This window comes from Camelus bactrianus, chromosome 3 (genome assembly GCF_048773025.1).
Source record: "Camelus bactrianus isolate YW-2024 breed Bactrian camel chromosome 3, ASM4877302v1, whole genome shotgun sequence".
NCBI lineage: Eukaryota > Metazoa > Chordata > Mammalia > Artiodactyla > Camelidae > Camelus > Camelus bactrianus.
The window spans coordinates 109,161,079-109,187,966 of NC_133541.1; the positions used below are offsets into that span (position 1 = coordinate 109,161,079).

Here is a 26,888-nt window from a genome sequence, read left to right on the forward strand (position 1 = left end):
GTCTTCAGCTCGGCTGGGAGACAAGGCTTCAGCATCGAAAGGCTTTGCTGACACCTGAGCACCTGCTGCAGGGAATGGAGAAGAAAGGCTCTCAGAGCCCAGAGGGACTTAGGTCATCAACTCCCTTATTTGACAGGTGAGGAAACTGGGGTGCAGAGAAGGCTAGGCAGGGACGCATGGTAGGGCACACGGCCAGCCGATGGCTCAGCCAGTGTCCCAAACCATGTCTCCTGGCCTCTGGATTTTAGCTCATGGGTTTGCAGGCAGGTTTTCTAGCACTGCTGTCCTGAAAAGCCAACCCTAACACTTGAAGACACCTAATTTGGTGGTCTTGTGACTCTTAGCTGCTGGCATCTGGGCTGCAAATGGTGAGACACACAGCCCTGTGCAGACCTCCCCCTCTAGGTCTCACCCACAGCTCTGGATGTGGGCCCTTTAAGCACAAGATAGGAGCAAGGGAGGAAAAGGGACGGGAGTGGGAGGGGAAGAGGAGGGAAAAGAGGGAGTGGGAGGAGGAGGGGGAAGTGAAGGGAAAGTGAACGCAGTTGAATTTCTGAAGATAAAAGCTCTGAAGTGGGGCAGCTGTCACACTGCGTTAATTTCCTGAAGTTGAATGACCTTGGAACATCACTTTCTGCTGATTTGTCCTTCTGTCGTGCTGCACTGGGGTTTAGCTTCCCGGGGATATGAAACTAGCCTGGCTGCAGCAAAATCAAGCCAGCCAGGGCCTTGGTGGCCATTCTGAGCCTGTCCCCCTTCCAGTCTGGATGTGCACTGGGTGGGGCGGGCAATGGGTGAGCAGGGCCCTGTTGGCCTCTGATTCCAACCAGTCTGCCCCTCCTTCCCCTGCTGAGGTCCCCAAGGCCCTTTTCCCACCCAGCCTGCTCTTAGGAGAGACTCTGAGTCCACTCACTTTCGGGGTTTAGGATCTGTGCATCCTCTCCTATGGGTCTGGAGACTTAAAGCTCACCTCTTAAAGGAAATAAAAACATTTATTCCCCTGAGGACCCAGAGGGGGAGGGGGAGTCCTTTAGGACCAGTGCCCCTTTTAAGCTCTTTGAAATGAAAACATATTCATTCATTTATCAAACATTTGAATGCCTGTTGAATGCTCTGCACTGTTCTTCTAGGCTCTGAGCAGGCATTAGATCCACACTAACTGATTATAATCTAGGCTCTGCTGCTAAGTAGCCATGCAAACTTTGGCAAATTACTTAAACTTTCAGATCCTCACTTGTCTAATCTGCAAAATGGGCACAATAAAGCCTGCTTCATAAGGTTGTTAAGAGGACTAGAAATAACACATGTAAAGTCCCAAGCCTGGTAGGTAAATCAGTGAATGGTGCATAGTAAGAATATAACACAGACATTGGTCCTTCCCTCTATGTCTTGGGAGAGGAGATTGGGAATTAAGTGGCGGTGGGGGAAAGGAGGGGCAGGAGAGTGTGGCAGGAAACTCTGAAAGTTGCCCCTAACCAGTATCTGCAGGATACCCTCCCCAACTGGGGAAGGGGGTCCCAGCTTCCTAGACTCAACGCGAGGTGTAGAGGATAGAAGAGGCTCATAGAAGGTTTGGAGCAGCCCTGGCTTATACCTGTGCGCCAAATGGACTACCCGGCAAAACTACGCCATTTGTGTTGAAGTTGCTGAGATTTTTCAGACTTTGTGCCTTTGTTCCTGCTACTTTTTTTTTTTAATATGATGGTAAAACATTTGGCATGAGATCCACCCTCTTAAAAAAGGTGTAAGTCTTAATAAATGTTTAAGTGTATGCAGTCTTGTAAACTCCAGGCACACAACAGTACAACAGCTCTCCTGAACTTGAAATTCACCTTAAGTAATCGAACTCTCCTGGGGGTGAGCATTGTCTTTGAATACTCCTTTCCCCATCTTGTTTTATTGAAATGCTGGGTAAGCTTGAGGGGCCTAACTTTCACCTCAGCCCTGCAAATGATGCTTCCTTGTCCCCCTGGTTAAAATGAACCACTGGCTTCTAGGAGTTCCCCTGGTCGTGTAAGTAGCAGAGCTGGCTCTGCCTGTTCTGCAAGGTGTTGGGTTGCCAGGGCCCGTTCACCGCTAGCATCCGCTCCCAGAAGGAAGTAGGGCCAGGTACATTCTGAGGATGGAAGGGGTGAACCTGTACGGAACCCACCTGATGCTGTAGAGGACATTCCCGTTCCGGGAGATCCGCAGCAGTTTGTTGTCCGTGGTGATCTCGTGGAAGTGGGCCCCCTTCTCATTGGCAAAGAACAGGTCAGGTTTCCAGATGGAATCCAGCATGGATGGGTCCAGGTCCAGAGAGTCATCCGGGTATTCGTTGTAGGCCAGCCGGGGGTCGTTCCACTGCTGCCGCAGGAAGATGTTGACCCTATAGTCCTACAGCCAGGAGACAAGGAGGTGGACTCAGAGGCAGGCCCTGGGATGTCACATCCTGGAGGGGCCAGGTGCTTTCTGTTAGTGCCCTGCAAAGCCCCTTCTGGAAGAAAGCATCAGAGTGTGATTGCATCTTATGTCGGGGATGGGGGGGACGTAAAGTCTGTGCATCAAGCAAAAATCAAGGGAGTTAGAGTTATTCCTGAAAATCCTCAAAATGCTCAATTAAGTATATTCAACCTTGAACCAAGATTATTTAAATGTTATTCTTTTGGGGGAAATTTTTGAAAAATGAAGTTTAGACTGATGTAATAAACACCTGTTTTCATCCCTTTAACATTTTATCACATTTGCTTCACTTTTTATTACGTAAGAGAAATAACACGTTACAGATAAAGCTGAAATCCCCCTTTTATTATCGACCCCATTAGTGCAGTGATTCTCACGCCCATAAGGATTGAGTCGCTGTTCTAGACAGGTTGAAGGAACAAAAGGAAAGTCTAAAATTTGATACCTGAGCATTCAGACTCTTCTGCCTAATTTTCAGGCAGCAAAGGAAGGTTGGGTGGAAGGACTTCATAGTGTTCTGCTGGACCCAGGGTTCACACCAGTATGTTTTAACGCCAGCCTTCTTTAACCTTCTATAACTTGTGTCGATTTGTTTGTTTGGGGACGATTTATAGATGCCGTGGAGTCATGTTTGCTGGGGTCTAACCCTAGCGCTAAGTTGAATGCTCTCCTGTGGAACTGCGGGGTAGTTACTCCACAGAAAACTAAGCCACAATCAAACCAAGTAGGGAAGTGTTCAATTCAACCAACTGTAATAGATTTCTTTGTTGCAGGACTTCTCAGAGACCTTAATGTTCTAAGAAGTTGTGTGTACCGCCAAGAGGCAAATAGAATATGCAAGGTTTCCTTGATTTAGTTTGGCCATAGAACTCTTATTTTGTGCCTGGTGCTCCTCTTTTAAAGAATATAGGTTAGGAATTGCTGTCCTGGTCAAAACTACCCCCCACCCCAATCACCTTTTTATTTTCCCAGATGGGGAAACAGAAATCCAGAGAGAACTGAGACTGGCCCAGTGTCTCTGAAAAGGCAGAGCAGAGCTGATTTTGGAACCCAGATGTCTTGCCTTCTAGTTGAGGATCTGTTCACCTGGTCTTAGAGGAACTTAAAGAGCCCACTTAGTTTCCATTCACACCTGAGATGCAATCCATGCTAGGGGTAGGTCTCCATGGCAGGAAACTGGGTAATGAAGTTAATAAATTTTTCCATTAAGAAAAGTTTTTAATTCTGTTAGAAAGGCATTGTAAACTTAAGCCTCATGAATATTCTACTGCAAGTAGAATTTGAGGTCTGTCTGTGTTTTCCCAGGAAGAAGGACATAGTGCTCTCTGTTGGATTCCAAAAGGGTTTCTAGTTCCCTGAAAGATTGACAACGTCAGTTCAAGTCCAACTTTAAATATTCTCTTTCAGGGAACGATCTCCACTCCTAAGCACCTGCTACTGCTTTTTCTCTGAAGGTGCAAGATAAATGAGATTATGCTATATTTTCTTTCAGGGTTCTACTTCTAAATCCTAATCGCCCTGGATCTGTCATCAGCAGGAATGAGCTAAAACAAACAGCCCTTCTCCCTCCTTTCACCCTCACCCTGCCCGTTTCTCCCACGCCACATGCCTCATGCTGTTCGCCTGCAGAAATATCAATAGCTTCATAAAATGTTCCAAGGTATTTTATAGGATTGTTCCATAATTTAATTGAAGCTTCTCCCTCCAGCCCCATAGAAAATGACATTTGGTCTCATAATTTCATGTCTTGTAAGTCCTGGGGTGGAGGGAGAACTTCAGACCAGTCTGGGTATTGATTCTTTGTTTTTCCTGCTGATGGTGATGAACAGCTCCCAGTCTGGGCCCATCTGATCAGAAATAGCCTCTCTTTCTCCTTTGGATTTTATGTGAAATGTGTATGTGTGTGTGTGTGTGTGTGAGAGAGAGAGAGAGAGAGAGAGAGAAAGACAGAGAGAGAGACAGAGAGAGAGAGAGAGGCAGAGAGACAGACAGACAGACAGACAGACAGACAGACAGATGAGGCACTGGCAAGTCATGTCAGAGTAAACAGACTATGAACAGTTGGGCAGAAAAAGCCTTCAGTCCCCAATCCCCAGCTGCACTTTTGATGTTCTTGCCAGTGACATGTCAAGCCTGTTTATGTGGCTGGAAGGAAGAAAAGAAAGTGACATTTCTTCAAATGGCCTGTTAAGCACCCGGCACTGTTCTAGATACTGTCACATGCATTTAATTGCCACAAAACCCCTGCAAGCTATACGTTCAGATTCTCACAGCTAGATTAAGGAAACTGAGGTTTGGAAAGGTTGAGACACTTATCCAAGGCCCAGAGCCAGGAAGTGGCAGAGCTGGAATCTGAATCCACACCAGTCTAGCCTTGTGGCGTGAGAACGTGTTCATGACGTCCCATGGCTAAGTTCAGCCGCTTCTGTGTTGCGGATGCTTCTCTCATCCTCACTGCCCGCTCAGCCTAAGCCTTATCTCCTGCAGGAGCCTCATAGCCCCCCGGCTTCCCTGATCTCTTCCTCTTCTGATTTCCTAGCAGAACGGCATCCCTAGGAACATTTAACTGAGCACTTGCTCACCGTGTGTGTCTTATCGCCTCCACTTGATGGGCAACCATTTGAGAAGATGAAACTGACCTTGTACTTCTCCTGCAGCATCCCACCTGCGCACCCAGTCCGTGCACCCATGAGCTACCCAATATCCAGGAGGAGAAGGAGGAGGAGGCCAGAAAAAGTTGGAGTTGGGAGGGCTTTCCTCATTTTATAGCTGGAAAGACTGAGACTCAGAGGCATTTTCTAAGGCCACATAGCAATTCAGAAAAGACCTAGGATTAGAACCTGGATTTGCTTTACTAGGTCCCTCTGGTAAAAGAAGTTAGGCTAGATGGTCTCTAAGAACCCTTCCAAATCTAATAGCTAGTGGTTCTTAGCTTTTATTTTTTTCCGGCAACATTTAACGGAGCATCTAAATGCCAGGCACTGTTCTAGGCACCGCAGCATCTGCTGAGGACAAGAAAGACACATTTAAGCTGTCACAGCACTGACAGTGCACCACACTGAGATAAGAGCCGTGATGGGGTTAAGTACAGAGTGCTAGGGAGATACAGAAGTCGGGTCCCCCGTCTAGACTTGGGTGTGGGGGTCCGGGAAGGCTCCAGGAAGATGTGCTATTTAAGGTGAGAGCAAATATGGCTGAGCCAAAGAGGAAAAAGCATTTGGAGCAGTTGGAACTGCATCTGTGAGGGCCTAGAGAGGAAGCAAGAGCATGGCACTTTGGAAAGAGTAGCAAGTAAATGAGTAATGGGAGCAGGTGGAGGGAGCACGCAGGACCGCGCAAGCTGTCCGGAGGAGTGTGGACTTCATCCTGACAGTAACGTGGAATCTTCGAAGAATTTTAAGTAGGGGAGGACATTACGATGTTTGCATTTTATTAGTGATATTTTAAAAATATTTTATTTTTCTTACTACAGAAGTAATGCAGGGGGAGAGTATAGCTCAGTGGCGGAGTGCGTGCTTAGCATGTCTGAGGTCCTGGGTTCAATCCCCAGCACCTCTGAAAAAAAAATAAGTGACGCATGTTGATTGTTAAAAAAGAAAAAAAAAAAAAAAAAGGAAAAGAAATATACATCACCCGAAAGAAGAAAAACAAATTAAAAATCGTAGGGTCTCATTATGAAATGACTTATGAGAAGTGAGGGTAAGAGGCGTGGAGACTGTCTCTGGTGTCCGCAGGCAGCCGGACTCCTCCCAGTGACGCCGCTCCTCCCCTCAGCAGCCGCTACCCAAACAAGCTGCTGCATTGATCCGCTGATCTGCTCCACCCTCGCTGGTGAACAGCAGTGGGAAGTGCCTTGGGAAGGGATCAATGCAACTGGTGTAACAGGCTGAAAGCTAAATGCTGTTTTCCTTATTACTTATTCCTACACTCATGTTGGCCGGTGTTCAACATGCTAGGGGTCCGTGTTCAGGTCCAGGGGCTGGAAGAGCAATATTTGAGTTCTCCACCCGAGAACCTCAGGTCGCACTTCCGGTAGTTGATTTCTGGGTCTCAGACTCCCCAGGGTGGCCCGTCTAAGTCCCAGGCGGGAGGGATTGCCAGAGCTCTGGCTCTACAGACTTTAGCCTCAACTCTCCTGGCTTGCCTCTGAGATTCCCTGATGGTCTGATTTCTGGAAACTGGGCAGCTTCCATGCTTGTAAGACCGAGGTAGAGCATTAACTCGTTCATTCTGTCGTTCAATGTTTATTGAAGGCTTCCTGTGTGCCACCCCCACACCCCACCTCTGTTATGTTTAATTTCAGACTCTAACCTCTCCCAGCAAACTCCTCCCAAGTCAGGATTGTGGTGAGACAGGAAAGAGCTAAGAGCCTGCAGCGTGTGTTGGTGGGAAGGGGGCGTGGAGGGCGAGATGTGTGACCACTGCAGCCAGAACCAAGAGACATCACCAAGAGGAGGACAGGGAGCCAGGTTCTTGTACCTTCTTAAGCCTCAGCCTTCCAGCTCTCAAAGGGGAAGCCTGATTCAACTCTGCAAACAACTCTGCTCTCAAGAGGAGAGCAGTGAGAGGAGAGCTCTAAGTATGAAGCAAGCAAGGCAAGCTATGGACTCAAATCTAACACCCAAAACTGAAAGTGATAAGGGTCGTAAGAGGCTCTAACCAGTTGCTCTTAGATACTGCTGTCAAGTCATCAAGACTACTTCTGGGCAGGTTGGGTGAATTTGGAAATGCTTTTGGAGAGAGACTGGCATTTGAAATGGCCGCATCAGTTTGTTCTATCCTCCTGAAGTTAGCATCTCTGGATCTGGTATACTTCCGAGATGTGAATAGTATCTGTTTTCAGCTGGAAAGGAGGCCAGTGAGGTGTGAGGAGGAAGGACACCGGTGAGGAGCAACGGTGCAGAGCAGGACAGGACGTGAGGACCAGGGCTGCAGGCTTCGTGTACTTAGGATTAGGATGTTTGGAGCTGGGGGGTCAAAGGAGTCTGATGTGGAAGGAATGACACAAGCAAAGTGTGTAGGCGAGCATTCCAACAGTTCAGTTTAGCTCAACCATCAGCTGTGTATGTAGTAATAGTTCCCCTTTTTGAGGACCTACTGAGTACCATGTATTGTGCTAAGCATGCCACACACTTCTACTCATTTTATTTTTAAAACAACCCTATGACATAGGTATTTTCACCCTAATTTTATTGATGAAAAAGGCTCAGGGAAGTTAAGTAATTAATCCAACTTCACACAATAAATAAGGGAGTTGGAATTCGAATCTGATTTGTCTGATTATTTAAAGCACATGCTCTCAACCACTCTACTGTGGTAAGGCTGCAGATGGATTGAACTGAGGCTGTGGGTATCCTTAACTGCCAAACCAAGGTGTTTGGATCTTACTCTGCAGCCAGTTGGGCGTCACTGAGGTCTCATGCAGTGGAGCAATATCACGGTTTGACTTTAGGAAGGTCAGTTTGGCAGGAATGACCATGAAGTTTTGGGAGTGAGAGAAAACAGACCAGGGAGACCTGTTCTAGGCTGTTGTGACAGTTCAGTAAAAGACAAGGAGGAGCTAAACTAAGACAGTAGGAGTGGAGAGTGGGGTAGAGAAGAGAATCTGTTCTTTGTCATCATCGTCTTCCTTTTCATCATTTTCATCATCAAATATTATAGGTAGATGTCTGTCTCAATGCTTTCATTTTACACATGGCCCAGAGGGGGAAATAGACCCTGGGGCACACAGCAATTCATTGACTGTGGTGGGACTTGCAGACAGAAATCCTGATCCCCGTCACACTACTTTTCCCAACCACATGTACACCTTTGCAGGCAGGAGGAGGGGAAGCATGGTGAATCTGCCAGCAGACAGGCTCTGCAATCCTTGGGGAAACTCTAACTTAGACCCGACTCTGACAGGGTTTGGGATTGAGATGCTTGAGAGCTAGACTGGTCTGCTGAGAGCCAGGGACCAGGGGGTGTTCAGAGTGGAGGATGCCCAGGCTTGGTTTACGAGCTGCTGCTTCCTTTCAGGCACTTTCCCAGACCTCTGAGAAGCACTGTGGAACCCAACTCATAGATGCCACCTCCATATGTGGGAAGAGTCAGCCCTGGTCTCCTGGCAGTCCTGCGAGAGTGTGGACCCGGCTCACTGACACATGTAGAGTTTCCTAAATCCTGACTGAGTGCCAGGTACAGCGTTAAGTGCTTTAATGAACGCCCTCTCCAAATTCTCACAGGGACACCATTGTATGGATAAACCAAGCCCGGGGATACTTAATTCTTTGTCTAAAGTTAGTGACAGAGTGAGGCTTGAATCCATGACTGGCTGACTCCAAAGTCTTACGCTTCTAAGTAGTACACTGTATTTGTTCTTTTATTAATAATGTCTCATACTTATTAGATGCTTTTTACTTTTCAAAGCACCCTCGCATCAGTTTTGTTCTATGAAGTCTGGCACGAAAGGGAGGATTCTTATCCCCATTGGATAGATGTGGAAACTAAAGCCCTACAAGGTCACATTCCCACCACTAGTCATTGGCAGATGTGGAATTGATTATAACAATGTGAATAATGCTGGTAGACTGAGATGTTACCAAGTGCAAGGAATGATGCTAAGTGCATTGTGTGTGTTACCTTATACTCACGATAATCTGGTGAAGTAGGTTCTAGTATCATCCTAGATGATACTAGAACAATTGGGTAAATCAAGGCACACAGAGGTTAAAGTCCTCTTGCTGACATCACACAGCTAGTAAGTGGCAAAGCCAGGATTTGAACTCATGATGTCAATGCCAGAGCCCAAGCATTTAACCACTAGACAACACTACCCAGAATCTCCCAGAATTATACTGAGCGACAGTTTCATGACACCTCAGTGCCCTTGGATACTGCCCCTGGCTGCTCTTACAAACCTGTGGGTTTGTAGACACCCACAGTGAGCAGGAAGTATGGAAAGGACAAAGGACAAAAAGCTTCTGTCCCAGGTCCAGCAGCCCACTAGAGCTCCTGCCTCCTTCCTGATTTGCCCCTTGGAGCTGACCCATTGTTTGCCCTATGCTCAAGCCCAGTGCTGGCTGGCAGTCTGCTCACATCCTGACCGTTGCCTGCCTCCTTAGCTCCAGAAGCCTGCTCCGTGCCTTCAACCTCTCCTAAGTCAGCATCCTGCCTGGCGCATTCTCACTGGGGTCTCACACAATCAGGGCTACATTTGTTGTAGAGAACTGTAGATGGTTTGGGCCAGTGGAGCTGAGCATCCTTGTTTGTCTTTAGGGGATCACTAAAGTTCAGCGTGAGTTTAATAATTACATAAAAATGCTTATAGCAGCTACTTTTATTGGGTGTCTAACATTTCTTAGAGCTTTAAATGCATTGTCTCTCTAAACTTTTCTTCAACCTAGCACGCTGGATATTATCATACTCATTTTACAGAGGAGGAAACTGAAATTCAGAGAGATTAAACAGAGGTGAAGTGTCTTGCCCAAAGTCTCACAGCTAGTAGGTGCCAGAGCAGGAACATGAATCCAAGACTGTCTGGCTCCCAACTTCACATTATTTTGACAATTGCATGCTGCTTCTCTATTTCCTCTTTTAAAAACCAAGTTCCTAGATGAGTAGGGAAAGAACTATGGTAGACCCAGTGTATTGGGACCTCACTGAGCCCATGTGGCAGGTTGGCTCATACATATCCTTATAGTCAGTATCAGGTGGAGAACTTTGGATTGTGATATTAAAGTGAGGTGGGTTTGTCACTGATTGCCAAAGGGTGCCAACTGAAGGGTGGACGTTAACCTGGAAAGAGGAAAGAGGACAGTATTTGCATACAGGGCATAAAACTGGGACACAACACTAGCAACCTCGGCGATATGGAGGATAAGGTTGGTCTCTGAGAGTTAAGCTACCAGCAGAGATGAACGCGCAGCAGAGAAATTCGGCGAGCCCCAGCGTCAGTGCAGTGACCCCTGTGTACTTGCAGTGAACAGGTGTGCGCTGGTAATGTAGTAAGAGGAACCCTAATTTATTGTATCATGTCTTGTTTAGAGAACTATTTTATAAACATATCATAGACGTTCATTGTAGTATAAGAAAGGCCAGTTTGAGGAGCAGGAATTTGGCAGGTGATAATCCAGCATCATCTGAAGGACAGGGTCACATGACTTGGGATAACACCATCTTTTGTCTCTGGAAAGAGAGTTTGCGTATCATGAGGGAAGGACAGTGTCTTAGCCCTCTCTCTGGTCTGGGTGAAACTGTCATCAAGGCTGTCTACTTTCCTTTCCTCCAATTCAGTATGTCAAAGGCAACTTTTGATTTGCTTTCCTGGTATTCGGAGAGTGGCAAGGGGGTGCTTTTATAGAGGACACAAGGATTGCTATTATTAGATTGGGAAGCCCTATCAGTAAATAACTCGGCAGTCCTATTTACCCACTTCAGTCTTCTGTGGGTTTGATTGTCGTTAGTCAGTCTTGGTGAATCTGATCTGATGGAGAGCCAACCCTGGGCTGCCATAAATTCACAAGTGTGATGCCTCTCTTGGTGGCGTATTGGAGAGAGTCACCCAGCAGGTGATGCTAAAGCTGCCTCTAACCCTGTTTTTCTGCCTGTAACCCACTCTAATGGCGTTTCTGAGGGCTCCCTCCTTGGCTTTCTCTTGGTCTTCAGTTTACCAAGGCTTTGTGGAGTGTTAAGCCACGTCTAACTGGATGACATTTAATAGACTTTCTCTCGGATCTCCCAAACCCCAGAGTGTAAGAAGTCACTTAGCATTAGCTGTGTAGTGTAATGAAAGTGTAATGGGAAAAGCAACAACTAGTAAGGGTCTCATCCTCAACAGCAACCAACCCCACACAAAATCTAGGGATAAACCTAACAAGAAATGTGTGTCTCTCACACACACACACACACACACACACACATATATATATATATGACTCTAAAACTTTACTGAAAGGCACAAATGAATGCCTATATAAATGGAGAGGCATACCACGTTTATATATTATTGTTATGATGTCAATTTTCTGCAAATTAATCTATAAACTCAGTGCAGTCCCAATCAAAATCTGAGGTGATTTCCATAGGCGAGCTGATTCTGCAGTTCATGTGGAAAAAGAAATGGGCTGCAAATGTTAAGAAAACCTTATAAAAGAACAAAGAGGACTTTCTCTACAAGACACAGAAATCCAGCGCTAAGCCATAATAGTGAAAGGAGTGTGGTGTTGGCGCAGAAGCAGACAAACAGCAATGAGACAACAAACTGAGACTGGAAAGAGACTGAGGTACACAGGGGCACTGCGTGTATGAGAAAGACAGCATTTCTAATCAGTGGAGAAACAGTCCCTGCTTAAGAATAATGCTGGGACAATTACTATCTAACCAGAGAAAAACAGAGGTAAACCATCACCAAATACTTTACAGAAAACCAAACTCCACATGGATTAAGCAGGTACGTGTGAAAAAGAAGCCTATGATATTATGAAAAAAGCTCACTATGCCAAAAAATATGCAGAGACACTCAAATTCACGAGGAATCTGGAGTGAAAATTTAAAATGGCAGTGAAGTACCACTTAAAAAATCCCATTTGGTAAATTTAAAAAGCTTGGCTAGTATCTTGGGTCAGAAAGGAGAAAGAGAAATGAGGACTGTTGGGGAACAGTAAGTTACTGACACTTCTTTGGAAGTGAGTTGGGCGATAATATTTGTCAAAATAATTTTAAAAAGTGCATGTCCTTTGATAAAATGACTCCACTCCTGTGATCTATCCCAGGGAAAGGTGCACTGCTGCACTGTTTGTATTAGTGAAAAGCTCCACCAATCTACAGGTCCATGAGGAGAAGTCTGGTCAAATAAATACCATAAAACGATCGTATGTGGAATTTTACAGGCAAGCCATAAAGTCTGGAAACATTGATTAAATCATTTGGTCATATATCAATAATATATAATAAACCACTTCTTATGTTTATAATAAGCATAATAATAAATGTTTAATAATAATAATAAACCACTTATTATATTTCCAAATTTGGATTAAGAATGAGATAGATCTATGTTTGTAGTGTGGAGAGATTCTGAGACATGGTGAGGCGGAAAAAGCAAATTGTATTGTGCAATCCTATTTACACAAAGATGGGTAATGCACATAAATGGATGTGTAATCAAGGAAAGGAGACCAGAAGAATGTACAAGAAAATGTTTGCCTACAGCAGTTATCTTCGATGGGACAAGGGGAGAGGGTGAAGCAGGGGCATTCCTGTTCCCTCTCTTCTCTTTTTTATTGGATTTACTACAAAACCTTGTTTTCATCTGTTACTCATATGCTTTAAAACAAGTTCCAGAGTTTTGCTGTCCATAAGCTTAGTGTCAATCAACATTGTGACTTGTTACCTAAACCGAAATGTCTTGGTGATGGTGTGTGTAGAAATGGTTTTAGGGTTCTGAGGAGGGTCCCAGAGCTGCCTTGGAAAGGCAGATTGAGGAAAAGACCATGGGAATTGAGATTCCTGGTCTCGGCTCCACTTCATCCACAACAGCCCATTCTCAAAAATCAGTTCATTAAAGTGCTACGTAAGATTCAGGTTACACTGAGGTATCACCTCACACCGGTCAGAATGGCCATCATTAAAAAAATCTACAAACAATAAATGCTGGAGAGGGTGTGGAGAAAAGGGAACCCTCTGCACTGTTGGTGGGAATGTGGTTTGGTGCAGCCGTTATGTAAAACAGTATGAAGATTCCTCAAAAAACTAAAAGTAGATTTATTCTATGATCTAGCAACCCCACTCCTGGAGGGAACTCTAATTCAAAAAGATACACACATTCCAAAGTTCATAGCATCACTATTTATAGTAGCCAAAACATGGAAGTGACTTAAATGTCCACCGAAAGATGATTGGATAAAGAAGTTGTGGTATATTTATAGAATGGAATACTACTCAACCATAAAAAATAATAAAACAATGCCATTTGCAGCAACAGGGATGAACATGAGATCATCATACTAAGTAAAGTAAGCCAGAAAGAGAAAGAAAAATACCACTTGATATTACTTATATGTGGAATCTTAAAAAAAAAAAAAAAAAAAGGACTCAAATGAACTTATTTACAAAACAGAGACAAACTCACAGACGTAGAAAACAAACTTACAGTAACCAGGGAGAGAAGGAGACAGTGAGGGATAAACTGGGAGTTCGGGATTTGCAGACACTAGCTACTATAGATAAAATAGGTAAACAACACTGTATAGCACAGGGAACTATATTCAATACCTTGTAATGGCCTATAATAAAAAAAATACGAAAAAATGTACAGATAAATGAATCACAATGTTGTACAGCAGAAATTGACACAAAATTGTAAACTGACCATGCTTCAATAAAAACAAACAAACAAACAAAAAGATTCAGCTTAAAAATGAACTGTGGGGGGGGCTGTTGTCAAAAACAATGCTTTGAACCCACTAACTCAGAGTAAGGACAGGACTGGCCCACTTTGCTCTGCTCTGAGCACCCCTGAGGGCTTGGGTTCATTTCTTGGCCTTTCATCTTGAGATGGGAATGGATGCGCTGGATGTACTCTGCGAGCACCTTGGGTGGTAAGGGGACTGAGAACTGGGAATGGTCTAAGGAGCCAGATGTAGGGGTGGGGGGGAGCAAGAGGACTGACCTCAGTTCCTGGAAGGGCTGTCAGGTGCAGAAATTGGCTCTCTGTGGCCCCAGGATCAGAATGAAAGCCACGGGAAAATGGAGATGTTGGAGGTGTCCCAAGATGAAATGGGCTGCCTTGAGAGGTGCAGGGTTTCCCATCCCTGGAGGTGAGCAGGGAGAAACTACTTGGCCACAATGTTTGTGGCAGAGGTTCTGACCACAGGTGGGTGTTGAACTAGAGAACTTCCAAGTTAATTCTCTCCATAAATATTGATAGAGCTTGTATGGTTCAGGCAGTGCACTGGGCACTGGAAGTGTAGGGAATGATTGAAAGAGACAAGGTCCCTGCACTCAATACAAAAGCAGTCAAAACAGCAAACTAACAAGCAAACTTACTTTTTAGATATTACTCTGAAGACAACAGAACGTGATGTGACAGTGACTGGAAGGGGGAACATTTTTGATAGGGAATCAGGGAAGGGACCTCTGCAGCGGTATCTGAGCTGGCCTGAAGGATGAGAAGGAGCTGATCGTGCGAAGATCTTTCTGGGCAGAGGGAACTGAACGTAGTAAGAGCACTGAGAAGCTGTTGCAGGATTTGAAGAAGAAGAATGTGGTGATCTGATTGACGGTTTAAAATTATCCTACTAGCCACCATGGAAAGTGGGAGGGGACACAGGGAGGAGAGGCTGTTTCAGTCAAGCAGGGGAGAGACGGTGCCAAGTTTACCTAGAGTTGACAGCAGCAGACTTGGAAAGAAGTAGATGGATTTAAGTTTTATCTTCTATGATTCACAATCAGTTCATACATTCAGCTGATCCCAGTTCATTCATCAATTGATTCATTTCAGTCAATCCCAGCAGTAGGCAGGCATTGTGAAGTGGCTGCTCCCTAAACAATGTGTTAACTTTTATGGTCGGACATGAGGGGCATGTCATCTCCTTCCATGGTAGCTGTTTTCATGTATCTTGAGGTCTCATTTGCAAATACCCACAGGGATGGATAGTCAAGGTCTTCCCATGATACCAGTTCTGATAGAACAGCACAGATCCGATCTGTTAGCCAGGCCAGAGTGCAGAAGCCCAGGACGAGGCCATGACCTCCCATGACCCCGTTATCTGCTTGGCTCTGCAGCCTCTCCTCTTGCCCCCAGCTCAGGAGATGGACTAGGCCAAGGCCAAGAGCAGGGTTCCAGGATTCAGGCAGCCTGGGGTAATGACTGCTGATGACATTTATTGGCTGGAAAAGCTTGGGTGAATTAAGCCTCTCTGCGTTTCAGTTTCCTCACCTATAATAAAGGATTGTTATGAAATAATCCCCATAATTTGCCAGCCACAGATGCCTGGTGCTTAGAAAAGTGCTCAATAAATGACAAACACCGCTGCCAGCACCTCTCCTTCCCTTTACAGTAGAATTATCTCAAAGAATTATCTTCCCCCTGTCTTTGCTTCCTTTTGTCTCTTGCTTTCTTCCTGCTCCTAAATTACATTCCCTAATTTCATACCAGATCCTCTCCTCCCCTCCCCCACCACCAAACCCCACTGGACACCATTCTCTTTTCCTGCTTGACTTGTCTCCTCTTTCAGCACTGCTGAACACACACCAGCTTTTAAAAGCCCCCTCACCTTTGCATCATTCCACAAGGCCATTCTCTCCTGGAAGGTTTTAACACAGAAAGTACCACGATCAGATTTCTACTCTAGAGAAATCACTCAAAATCACACAACGGCGTTTTCCCAGGGTCTGGCACATGATACATATTTATAAAATGTTGTGTAATATTAGAAAAAATTTTAACGGAAGTACTTGAGATTGAACTCAGGACCTCAGGCATGCTAAGCATGCGCTCTACCACCGAGCTCTACTCACACTCCCAAAGTGTTGCTATTGGTTGCCATAATTCTCTGTGTTCCCTGGCGTCCTGTGCACACGTCTGTAACCCCACTCACCACACTGCGGTATCAGCTTTGGTATTCTTGTCCACCGTCTCCAATAGCCTCCTTGAAAGCAGAGACCTACTGTTCACTGGTGTCTGGTTCCTGCTTACTCTGGGGGACATAAGGGAGGATACTTTTCTTCAGGCAGGGCCGTGTGACTTCCTTCGGATGGTGAAATGCGAGCAAAAGTGGTACATGTCGCTTCTGGGTAGAAAGCATTTACTTGCCAGTGTTCAGCCCTTCCCTGCCTTCTTCCCTTGCACGGCAAATGTGAAGTCACATGTTGACATGGAAATGCAAGGCTCAGCCTCAGCCACGACGTGGGGGACAGCAGTCCTAGAGAGCCCCCCCCCCTGATCTATAGCAGACTTTAGGGGAGTACGTCAATCGTTGCTGTGTTAAGACACCGAGATTTCAGGGTTGTTTGTTGCTACAGGAGAGCCTAGCCTAATATGAGCAAAACAGATCTATGTCCCTAGAGCCTAATGCCATATTCAGCACAGACAGTATGGAACCCTGAAAATTGGGGTGGAAACAATAAATGAATAAATAGGGAACACAAGGAAAAAACCAGAAGGGTTAGTGGGGAGGGTATAGCTCAGTGGTGGAGTATGTGCTTAGCATGCATGAGGTCCTGGGTTCGGTCCCTAGTACTTTCATTAAATTAAAAAACAAACAAACAAACAAACAAACAGAAACCCAGAAAGGTGTTTCCTTATGCTTATATGTGGGAGTCCTTAGCTTATTACTTAGTTAATAATCCTTTACATTTTTGTCATGTTCATAAAGTGCTCTCATACCTGTTTCTCACGTATTCTGCACATCATTCCTAGAGCCAGGTGCCAAGGGGGAACTGAGTCTCAGTGGTATTAAATTGTGGCGGTGCTAGAACTCAAACTCTGGTCTCTGGATTCCTGGTTCAGGGCTCTGTCCATTGCCTGCTAATATCTACAAATAAGGCCAAACTTGTGAACTGTAGGTGGACAGGCCATTGCCAATCGCCAGGGGTCCTGGCCACGGTGTGCCTGTCTCTGTACCAGGGTAGCCTGGCCCTTGGCAAGAGAGTCTGGAGCACATGTCCTGATAATGAAGATGCTAGGATTCATGCCCAGAGGACGTCAGTACACATACACAGACACTCTGTCTGCACACACACACACACTGTCTCTCGCGTCTGTTCACATTTACTTGCACGAGAATTCCAGCCTTCTACGTGTCCCCACATGTACACACTCACATGTACATCTGTGCACATGTATAAATATACCCACACATGGATACACATTTTGTTTTTACAGCCAAGGACTGATACACATTTAAAGATTCTTTCACTTATTCACATGCTTTTGTATGTACACACATTCACACGGACATGCATATAGGCTCAGGTAAATGTGCTGACTCGTGCACACACATACCACAAACACGCACATTTGCAGCAACACGGATGGACCTAGAGATGAACATACTGTGTGAAGTAAGTCAGTTAGAGAAAGACACACATCATATGATATCACTTATCTGTGAAATCTAACAAAATGACACAAATGAACTTACTTACAAAACAGAAAGAGACTCATGGGCATAGAAAACAAACTTAGGGGAGAGAAAATGCATATTGGTGGTTACCAGGGGCTGGGAGGAAGGAGCCAATAGAGGGAAGGTGCTTAATGTGTAAGAGGTTTTATTTTGGGTGATGGAAATATTTTGGAACTAGATAGAAGTGGTGTTTGCACAACACTGTGAATGTACTGAGTGCCACTGAGTTGTTCATTTTAAAATAGTAAATTTCCAGGTTGTGAATTTCACCTCAGTAAATTATTTAAATAAATACATAATGAAATGCCCCCCTCCAAATTAACTTACTGGGGGAAAAAAAAAAGAAAAAAACTTATGGTTACCAAAGGAGAAAGGGAGGAGGGTGGGATAAACTGGGAGTTTGGGATTGGCTGATACAAACTACTATGTACAGAATAGATAAACTAGTATATATTAAAAAAACCCTTATGTTAAGATAGACAGACAACAGACAAATCATACACACTGATAAAGTCAGTTTTTCCTTAAAAAAAAAAAAAAAGACATACAGATGCTGCAGTGCACACACTTACTTGTGCTGATAAGCATGTGTCCAGACAAGCTGGATGGTTCCCTCCAGGTTTGAGTTCTAGATCTTTTATTGACTGCCAAAGGTACCACTCTAGACCAGGACTCTCTTCCCTCTTCTCCCTCATCCATTCCTGTTCCAACCTCTGTCTTCGTCTTGCTGCACAGACTCAACGAGAGTCGCTGGAAAGGTCAGATGAAGGCCAGCCAACCTCAGCCGAGAATGGCTGGAGACCCCTGTTGCTTTGCTGGCTGCCTTCTCTGCTCTCAGGTCTGTCAGCTCTGGTGAGCAAAGCCAGGCCCTGGGAGGCAGACCGTCAGGCCTGGGGGCTCCAGCTGTTTGTAGAGCTACTCTGCACTCCTGCTGCTCTTAGAGAATAAACACAGCCTGGAAGGCTTCTGACGCTGGGACTATGTCCATGTTGCCATGAGCCAGGATGCACAACCAGTTCTTTGCATGGTTGGTGAGGCAGAGCCCTGGGCGTGTCTGTTCAATGAAGTTCCCTTTCAGCTGTAACTTTCTTATGATGAGAAAAAACAAGTGAGGTCTAGGTAATCCAAAACATCCAGGAATTAAATATTTACATTTGGCTCAGGAGAACGTGGGTTTTGGAGTGACATAGATCTGAGTTCAAATCCCACTTCTGCCACCAATTAGTCATATGTCCTTATGGAAGTGACTCAACCTTCCTGAGCCTCAGCTTACTTATCTGTAAAATGGGGATGACATGTCCTGCCTTGTAGGGGTTGCTATGAGGTCTAAATGAGATGAGATATGTAGAAGTGCTCTGCACACTGCCTGGCACACTGTAGCATTAAATGTGTGGTTGTTGCTCTTGTTATCATATTAATACGAGTCCAATCTTGGCCTCTAAGCATATTCTGAGTGACAAGGAAAGAGGCTTGAATGGGAAAGTGGTCCAAAGAGTTTGGTTGGTGGGATCCAGGGGAGAAAGAAGCTGAGGGGGAGGGAACCCCTTGGCCACCATGGAGAACATTGGACCTGGGTTTCTGCCACACCTGTTCCATGCTGTGTGACCTTCCTCAAGTGATGTCCCCACTCCAGCCATCAGATTCTCTCTCTCTGTGAGATAAAGGCTGACTTAGACAATTTCTTAAGGTCTTTTTTCCTAGCTCTGAGGTTTTAGGTTCTTTTCCCCCCAAATCATCCACAATGTAAATTAAACACCTGTAGCTAATTAAGAACCCAGTGAGGGGGCGGGGAATCACATCATTATGCAATGTAGAAGCTGGAAAATGACAACTCCTAGTTTGGATTAACTTCAGTTAACAAGGAGAAAACTGTCATTTGTGTTCCACTCCCAAAGAAGCACACTGTTGCTTACCCTTCACTTTCCGTCTAAACATTATTTGTCTCCACCCCAGGGGGCCACTCCTCTGGGCTCCCCTAGTCGGTTATCTTCATTTTTCATTTACTGTTTTCTCCTGAGGCATGCTGAGCCTGGCACAATTTGAGGTTTGATAACACTTAGGTCATTGTTCAAGTGTGTTTTGTGGGTCTGGGGCCCCTCAATGTTCCAAGTCTTTGCTCTTCGATGTTCTGACAGTTATGAGAATTGGGTCTTAATCACTGCTCAGTCACTAACTCGTTCTGGGATGCATTGTCACCAAATCTCAGATTCCTTAGCTGTAAATTGGGGAACACTGTGTCTGCCACGTCTACTTTATAGAGTGATTGTTAGAGCAAGTGTTTGGTGAAGGCGTCCAGTGAGAAAGTGAATGTGAAAATGTGTGGAAAATTATGACTGGCAGTTAATAATAGCTGACCTTCATCGTGTGTGTACTTTGTGTCAGATGCTGAGCTTAGCACTTTTGTGCCTTACCTCCCGATCCTCACAACAGGTGGCGAGGTGGATGCTATCTGTCCCCTGTTCTACAAATGAGGAGGCTGACTTAGACAGGCTGCCTTGTTCAAGGTCACATAGCTGAGCCTCAGATTTTGTCTGGGCGTGGAAGACTCTGTTCTAACTGCTACACTGTCTCTGTAGAAACTAAAATGCAGCCGGAGTGAAGTCTGAAAAGGGAGCGAGGAGACACTGGGGAAGGGGAAACTAAGGCTCAGAGAAGTCTAGGGATGACTTAAGATCACACAGCTGTCAGTGATAGCACCCAGAGTCTGTATCATCACCATCATCACTGAACACAGTAAGAGCATTTACAAGGGTTTTACTGTGATAAACTCTTTCCTGCACATAATTTCCATCCATAATAACTTGAAAATAACTTGGTAAAGTCATATGTTAATCACCCCTGGGATTTTACAAACAGGGGTGTAGAGAGATTGTACGTGTAGGGAGTGATCCCAGGTCTCTGTGACTTCAGAGCCTGGGCTTCTAACTGCCACACAAAGTAAGGGCAAGCTGCTTCAGGAATCTGTGTTTAGTAATCTGTATCAAAGAAATCGATCTCTGTGTGACCATTACAGGGAAACAGGTGGGGTGCTGCTGGAGTGCAGATGTGTACACCTGTCCTCATGTAACCAAGTCCTTTACATAAAGGGGTGGTCCCTGACTTGGCTTGATAACTCTTTACCATTTCGGGGAGAAGGGTGGAAGTGTCAGCACTCACCACACAAAGTTTATGCATAATGTGAATGTCAACAGGCTTCTGATTTGGGAGGGAGGAGGAAAAAAGCAGAGGAGCTCATTGGGGTCTATAACAAGACATCCAGGCACAGGGTGGAAAGACTTGGTTTTTGGACCTGGATTCCCAGGGAAACGCAGCCATGCTTGTTCTCAGTCAACGGGCAGGGCCATCTCCGTAATTCCCTGCTAGTTGTAGGGAATTGGGTCAGTTGTCCTCTGGATGTGGGCAGGCTCCACCTGACCATATCCTGGCCTCTTTGCAACAGAATAGAATTTTGGACCATTTGCCACAATGACATACAGAGCTCAGTAATTTTTGCCAGCCTGGGACTAAAAGGTTAGATCTTACCTCCATAAATGTTTAGGACCAAATAAGGTTTGAATCAACAGAGAATATATCTGATTTGGCTTATTTATTTCCCCAAATTACTGAGCACCTGTTATTAAATCACCGTGTTAGCGGCTGAGGTCACCACAGGGAATGAGACAAGATCCTGGCCCCCAAAGCACTTACATTACAGTGAGATGAGGGCCAGATGAGCAGACTGTTACAGTGTAAGTGTCGGTGGTAAGTGGTGTTCTGGGAACTGTGACATGGGTCATGAGAATGTGTACAAAGGACCCACCCTAGCCTTAGGTCGAGCACACACATGAACTCACACACGTGTACACACGTGTTAGAGTGTGAAGGCTTCCTATGGAGGTAATTCTGATGTTAAAGGAGCATCGGGGTTGATAAGAGAAAGGAGGCTGGAATGGATGCTCTGGGCCGAGGCCTCAACAGCATCAGTAGAAGGTTGTAAGTCAGAGAGAGAGCACCGCCTGTGTAAACGCTGAACAGTTCCCTGTACTCAGAGTAGGAAGACAGAGGAAGAGACATGGGCAGGCAGAACCAGAAAGGCAAAGGGATGGGGGAGCCACGAGGGAGGCGTTAAAGCAGAGGACTGGTGGGGTTAGGTTTGCATCTTAGAAAGACCAGTGAGTGAGAGAGAATGGATTGGAGGGGGTCAAGGTGAAAATCGGGGCCACTTAGCAGTAATGTGAGCCAGCCACAGTGGAAGGCTGAACTAGACTAGGGGCAGGCGGACGTCTGGAAATACATGGTTTGGAGGATTTCAAGGCAGTTACATCTACAGGATTTGGTGATTGACTGGCTAGTTCTCACTCTGCTCATACAGAGATCATTTTATGCTGCCTTAATTATTTTCTCAAAAGCTAGATCACTCCTTTCAAAACTCGGACAATTGATTTTTTTTTCAAGGATTGAGGAAAAAAATTAAAATAGTGTGACTTTTATTTATAATTGCAAATGTAATATTTACTCCTTGTAGAAATTTGAAAAATATAAAAATACTGAAGAATATGAAATCATCCATCAGCCTGCCATCTAAGGATAATTGCTATTAACATTTTGGTATTTTTCCATCTAGTCTTTTTTCCTAGCGTAATTGATTTATTTTAAACTTTTTACTGTGGGAATTTTCAAATACATACAAAAGCAGAGAGAAGAATCAACCCAACATACCCATTTCAGCTTCTAAAACAGTCCTCTGTTATTCCGCAGTTGAATTTTAAATTTAAAAGCAGGTTTTTACATTTTGCTTTAGTCTAAAACTTTAGCCTGTTGATAGAATTTTGTTTTTATAATCCTGAGTGTGGAGCGTGTGCTCCTAGCTCTTTCGCCATTTTCAGATATATCTTCACCCAGAACATTGAGTGGGGCACTAAAAATGTCCAAATCCCATGGTTTACCCCCAGAGACCTGAAAAAACATGAGATTTTCTACCTCCTTGGGGAAGAGCAATACAGAGGGTAACTATTTCAGCAGGAGAGACATCCCCAGCAGGAAACAGCAGCTTGTGTTTTGATTCACTCACCATAGTTGTCTCAGCGATGGAACCGAAGCTGTTGATGAAAATGTTGCAGCTCACGTTCACCGGGGGACCTGCCAATCAAAAGAGATTCTTGCTTAGCTCCAAGGCCATGAGGAAACCCACAGGAAAGGACCCTTACCTGAGACACTGACTTTAGGGATGGATCCCCCTTGGTGGGGGAGATCCTTGCTTGCCCTCCACCCCACCCTCTAGCAGCTGGGACTTCCAGCCGCATTGCTATGCCAGATTCCCTGGTCCCCAAGTGAGCACCAGGTACAGAACACCAGAGGCTGAGCTGAGATGTACTTTCATTAACATAGGATGATTCATCATCCTGCCATATGGTTGAAATCCCTTTCGCAAACCCCATTGGCTGCCTTCTAATTTGTGGCTGAAATGTATTTACGGCTACAACATTTGGAGGCCACCTTGGGAATCACAAGGAACAGCAAGTTCCTTGCCTTGAACTAATGAACCAAGGATGGTTGTCTGAAAGGGCATTGATGGGAATGCCTAGCCGAGGAATCTGGACGGAACCTCAAGGGAAGTCCATAAGCAAGCTTTTTAAATTCTACTGCAAGGGATGGGGAAGAACTGGAGAAATATTTGCTCTTTGGAATCTCTTTGCTAGAGGGACCTCTGTCTAACTGAAGTCCAATCTCTTCATTTTACACTATTAATTATAGCAGTTACCATTTACTGAGCAAGGTTTGCTGTTGTGCTGAGAGTGATACTAACATTATCTCATTCTATCCTCTCAACAACTCCATGAGAAGACAGAGTTAGTACCTCCATGTTACAGATGAGGAAACAGAGGCTCAGAGAGGTTATTTGTCCATGGCCACACAGCTAGTCAGTGGTCAAGCTTGAGCTTAGATTGATCTCATGACAAAGCGAGTGGTCTTAACAGCTCTACTTGTATGAAAGAGGTTCAGAGAAAGGAAAGGGCATGCTTAAGGTCACACAGTGGCAAAATCCAGGATTTTAAGCACTGGGCTTCCACAGGAGGTGACAAAGGGCCAGGATAAAATTACCAGGGAGGACTGTGAGACCATGATTAAGGGAGATAGACGCAGTAGGAATCTGGGTGTGAGAGAGGTTCCAAAGGGCAAGGCATCAGGGAAGATCTCATGAAGGCGATGAACTTGAGCTGACCTTGAAGGTAGATAAGACTTGGATAATAGGTCATAATCCTTCTCATAAGATTGCACATGCAATTTGTGAATTTTTTCATGTCCATTTTCTTATTGATCCCCATGAGATCCTGAGGTAGTCAGGGCCAAGTTCCTATCTTAGCTTCATAAGTGGAACACAGAGAGCACAGAATTTTTACTAATTCACCTGGGCTTATTTATCCAGCAAGTGGTGGAGCCAGCACTTGAACTCAGGTTTTCTGATACCCACCCCTCTGTCCTTCTTGAAAAAGGAGCCCAAGCATTTCACCCAAACTCTGCTGAGATTTCCTTCTTTTCAAAAATCTTGGTGTGTGGAAAGGGACTCAATCCTGTTGTGAGAATCTAGGCTCTCCTTGCAAGGGCTTTGCCAGGATCCCTGGGTTTTAGACACAGCCCTCAGTACTCCCTGGCTGTTTTTCCTCAGGCTCACACCTTCCCTTTTCTGGTCACAATTTCCCCATCAGTCTGGAAGAGTATCTCCTGATCTGGGCAGTCACTCTCAACTCCGTGGGTTTGGAATTCCCTTATGGAAGCTACCCATTTGAATTATGAGGTTATAAGATCTCAGGGCTGGAAGCTTTCTTAAAGTCCACCTAATCAATTGCTTCCCAAGCTGATGTGCAGACTGGATGGTCTGCAGTAGAATCATCTGGGGAACTTGTTACATTACAGATTCCTCAGCCCAACCTCAGACCCAGTGAACCCACATCCATGGGAATTAGCCTAGAGTCTATTGTTGAATGAGCAACCGGCTGATGGTTGTGCATAGCCAGCCTTAGGGACCACTGCTACCATTCAAGGCTGAGTGCTTGATCCCCCCTAGCAGTGGGGAACTCATTTCAGCTTGAGCAGCCCTTTCCATAGTTGGATAGCTCTGCCTGCTAAAAAAATGTTTTCCTTATGCTGAGTGGAAGTCTGCTTCCTTGGTCACTTTTACCTAAACAAAGGCCTCTTAAGGTTTTATTTCTCCCCTCATTTAGACTCAGATCCAGGTTTTTCTTCTCATTTAGCCTCATACCATTAAGATGCCCCAAAGAGTTACTGCCTGTGCCTTGAAATGACATGCACAGAGTTCCTACCCAGGCCCTGCAAGTGTCTGGTACTGTGACTCCCATATACATTAGATCCTGATTTATGTGTGTGAGAGGGTGCCAGCCAAAAGGACCCCATGGGGAGGTGTGGTTCATTGAAATAAATCTGAAATTAAATTATCCTCAAGAAAATTACAATCTGGCTGCCTTTGGCAGCAGGATAATGTATATATTTCATTAAATATTAAAGTTTAATTTTGCTTTTGTGTCCATGTTTGCCTTGGGCTGTGCCCCTGATGCTGGGAGCCATTATAATATACAAAGTCTCACAGAAGATACAGAATCTGAAAGCTGGTAGGGCCTAGTCCTATCGGGTCATTTTACAGATGTAGAAACAGAGGCCCAGAGCCGTCAGGTGATTTCCTCTGGGTCACTCATATCAGGTAAGCAGTCAGTGGAAGGTCTAGAACCCAGTTTTACTGCTTTTGAACTTCAGTATTGTGATTTGCACTGCCACTGTGTTCTGTAGACTCAGCCTGCTCTTCCCCGCACCCCTATCTTCAAGAGTCAGGAGCAGGCAAAATTTCTGGTGCTTGAAGGAACCTGCTGAGTGATTACCCATGCTGTGGAGTTTGCAAACAATGCCGACCTCTTCCTATTGTGTTGGGGGCCACAGGGGCCTCCTCTGCCTGGGCTTTTCAGGAGTTCTGTGGTTTGTAGGGGGGCTTTTGGGAATCTTAAGTGGGACTACATGGCAGCGTGAAAGGGGCCCTGGGGCTCAGGGCCAGGGGATGCCCTGTTCCCAGTGTTTCATCACTTACAGCAGGAGAGTAGAGCAATCTTGCTTCCCAGCCCTGGGGTGGGGTTCCAAGAAGCTGCACCTCAAGGAGAAGGTACAGCTCAGTGGTAGAGTACATGCTTAGTATGCATGAGGTCCTGGATTCAATCCCCAGTACCTCCACCAGAAAAAAAAATAATAATAATTACCTCCCCGCACCCCCCCCCCAAAGCTGCACTGTGCTCAGAGCCCAAGTCCTAGGGGACTGAAGGGGTTAGAGCTAGCACAGGTTGTGAGAGGCCTAACAGGTTATCTAGTCCTGTAGATTTGGGGCTCAAGTGTTTTGAGTAAGGTTGTAGAGGAGGGGGGAAGGACCCATAATCAATGGTTTTATAGTCTGCGTGAAATTCTCTCTCTTAAAGATGTCCACTGCTAAGTGAGTAAGTAAATAAATGAATGAATCAGGAAATAAGCAAATAAATAAATCACTAGCATTAGACAGAGAATTGAGTCAGAGTAGCTAGCTGCGTTAAAGTCCCCAGTCTTGGTTGGCAGTGTGACCTGGGAAAGTCACTTAACTGCTCTACTTAGCACATCTTTGGGGTAATTTGTTCATTTATTCACTTATGACAGGCTTATTGAGGCCCTTCTTTGTGCCAAGTCCAGTAGTATGCACAGAAGATAACTAACACATGAACCCAGGACGCACCCACGTTCAATAAGTGAGTCTCCTTTCTCAGGAGAGCAAGACCAAGATACGTCTACTCAGACGGGAGTTCCAAGAAGTCCCACCAGGGGGCGCAGCGTGCCGAAATTCCTGAAACTGAGAGGGGTAGTGGATGCAAGCAGGTGATCAGTTTTCTAGTGCGTTTGACTTGACCAATGGTGTTTCTACAAGATGTGATTTAGCTGCCAACTAGGAAGATTTCACACAAAATCGCAGACTTAGGCCTTATCTTGGAAGGCCTGCATTCCTACCTGGCAGCTCTGGGCAGGGCTTGGGAAGTGGCAGCCCCTACCGGAGTGTGGTTTCTGGTTTTCTTTGCTTATCCCCATCCTGTTTCAGTCATGTACCATCCTGCCTGGCCTTCTGGGTGTTTAAGACTGTGACCCGGGTGAAGGGCTTGGGTACTGACTTACCTGTCCTTGAGGGAAGAAAGTTTATGCTAATAATCTTGGAAGTTAGTGGTCTCCAAAGCAAGGTGGTGGGGGAGCAGAAGCACCTTGAGGTAAACAGAGGTGGGAGGCGGGCCCCCAAGCAAAGCTCAGTGCATCTCCCAATTTTCTAGTTGCAGAGCACTCTGAAAA

At 45.3% G+C, this 26,888-nt stretch overlaps 1 protein-coding gene and 1 long non-coding RNA gene across 3 annotated transcripts in view; one reads left to right on the plus strand and one right to left on the minus strand.

Annotated features, from left to right (window-relative positions):
- The window catches only part of LOC141577111 (uncharacterized), a 742,740-nt gene that overhangs the window by 30,676 nt on the left and 685,176 nt on the right, over positions 1 to 26,888 (plus strand). The window lies entirely within an intron of this gene.
- The window catches only part of GLRA1 (glycine receptor alpha 1), a 79,910-nt gene that overhangs the window by 18,931 nt on the left and 34,091 nt on the right, over positions 1 to 26,888 (minus strand). For both annotated transcript variants that reach the window (XM_010970016.3, XM_010970015.3), the window contains exons 3-4: positions 22,600 to 22,667; positions 2,153 to 2,376 (exon numbers count right to left, since the gene is read on the minus strand). In XM_010970016.3, the coding sequence (XP_010968318.1) occupies positions 2,153 to 2,376; positions 22,600 to 22,667 (292 nt within the window). The remainder of the gene's footprint in view (positions 1 to 2,152; positions 2,377 to 22,599; positions 22,668 to 26,888) is intronic.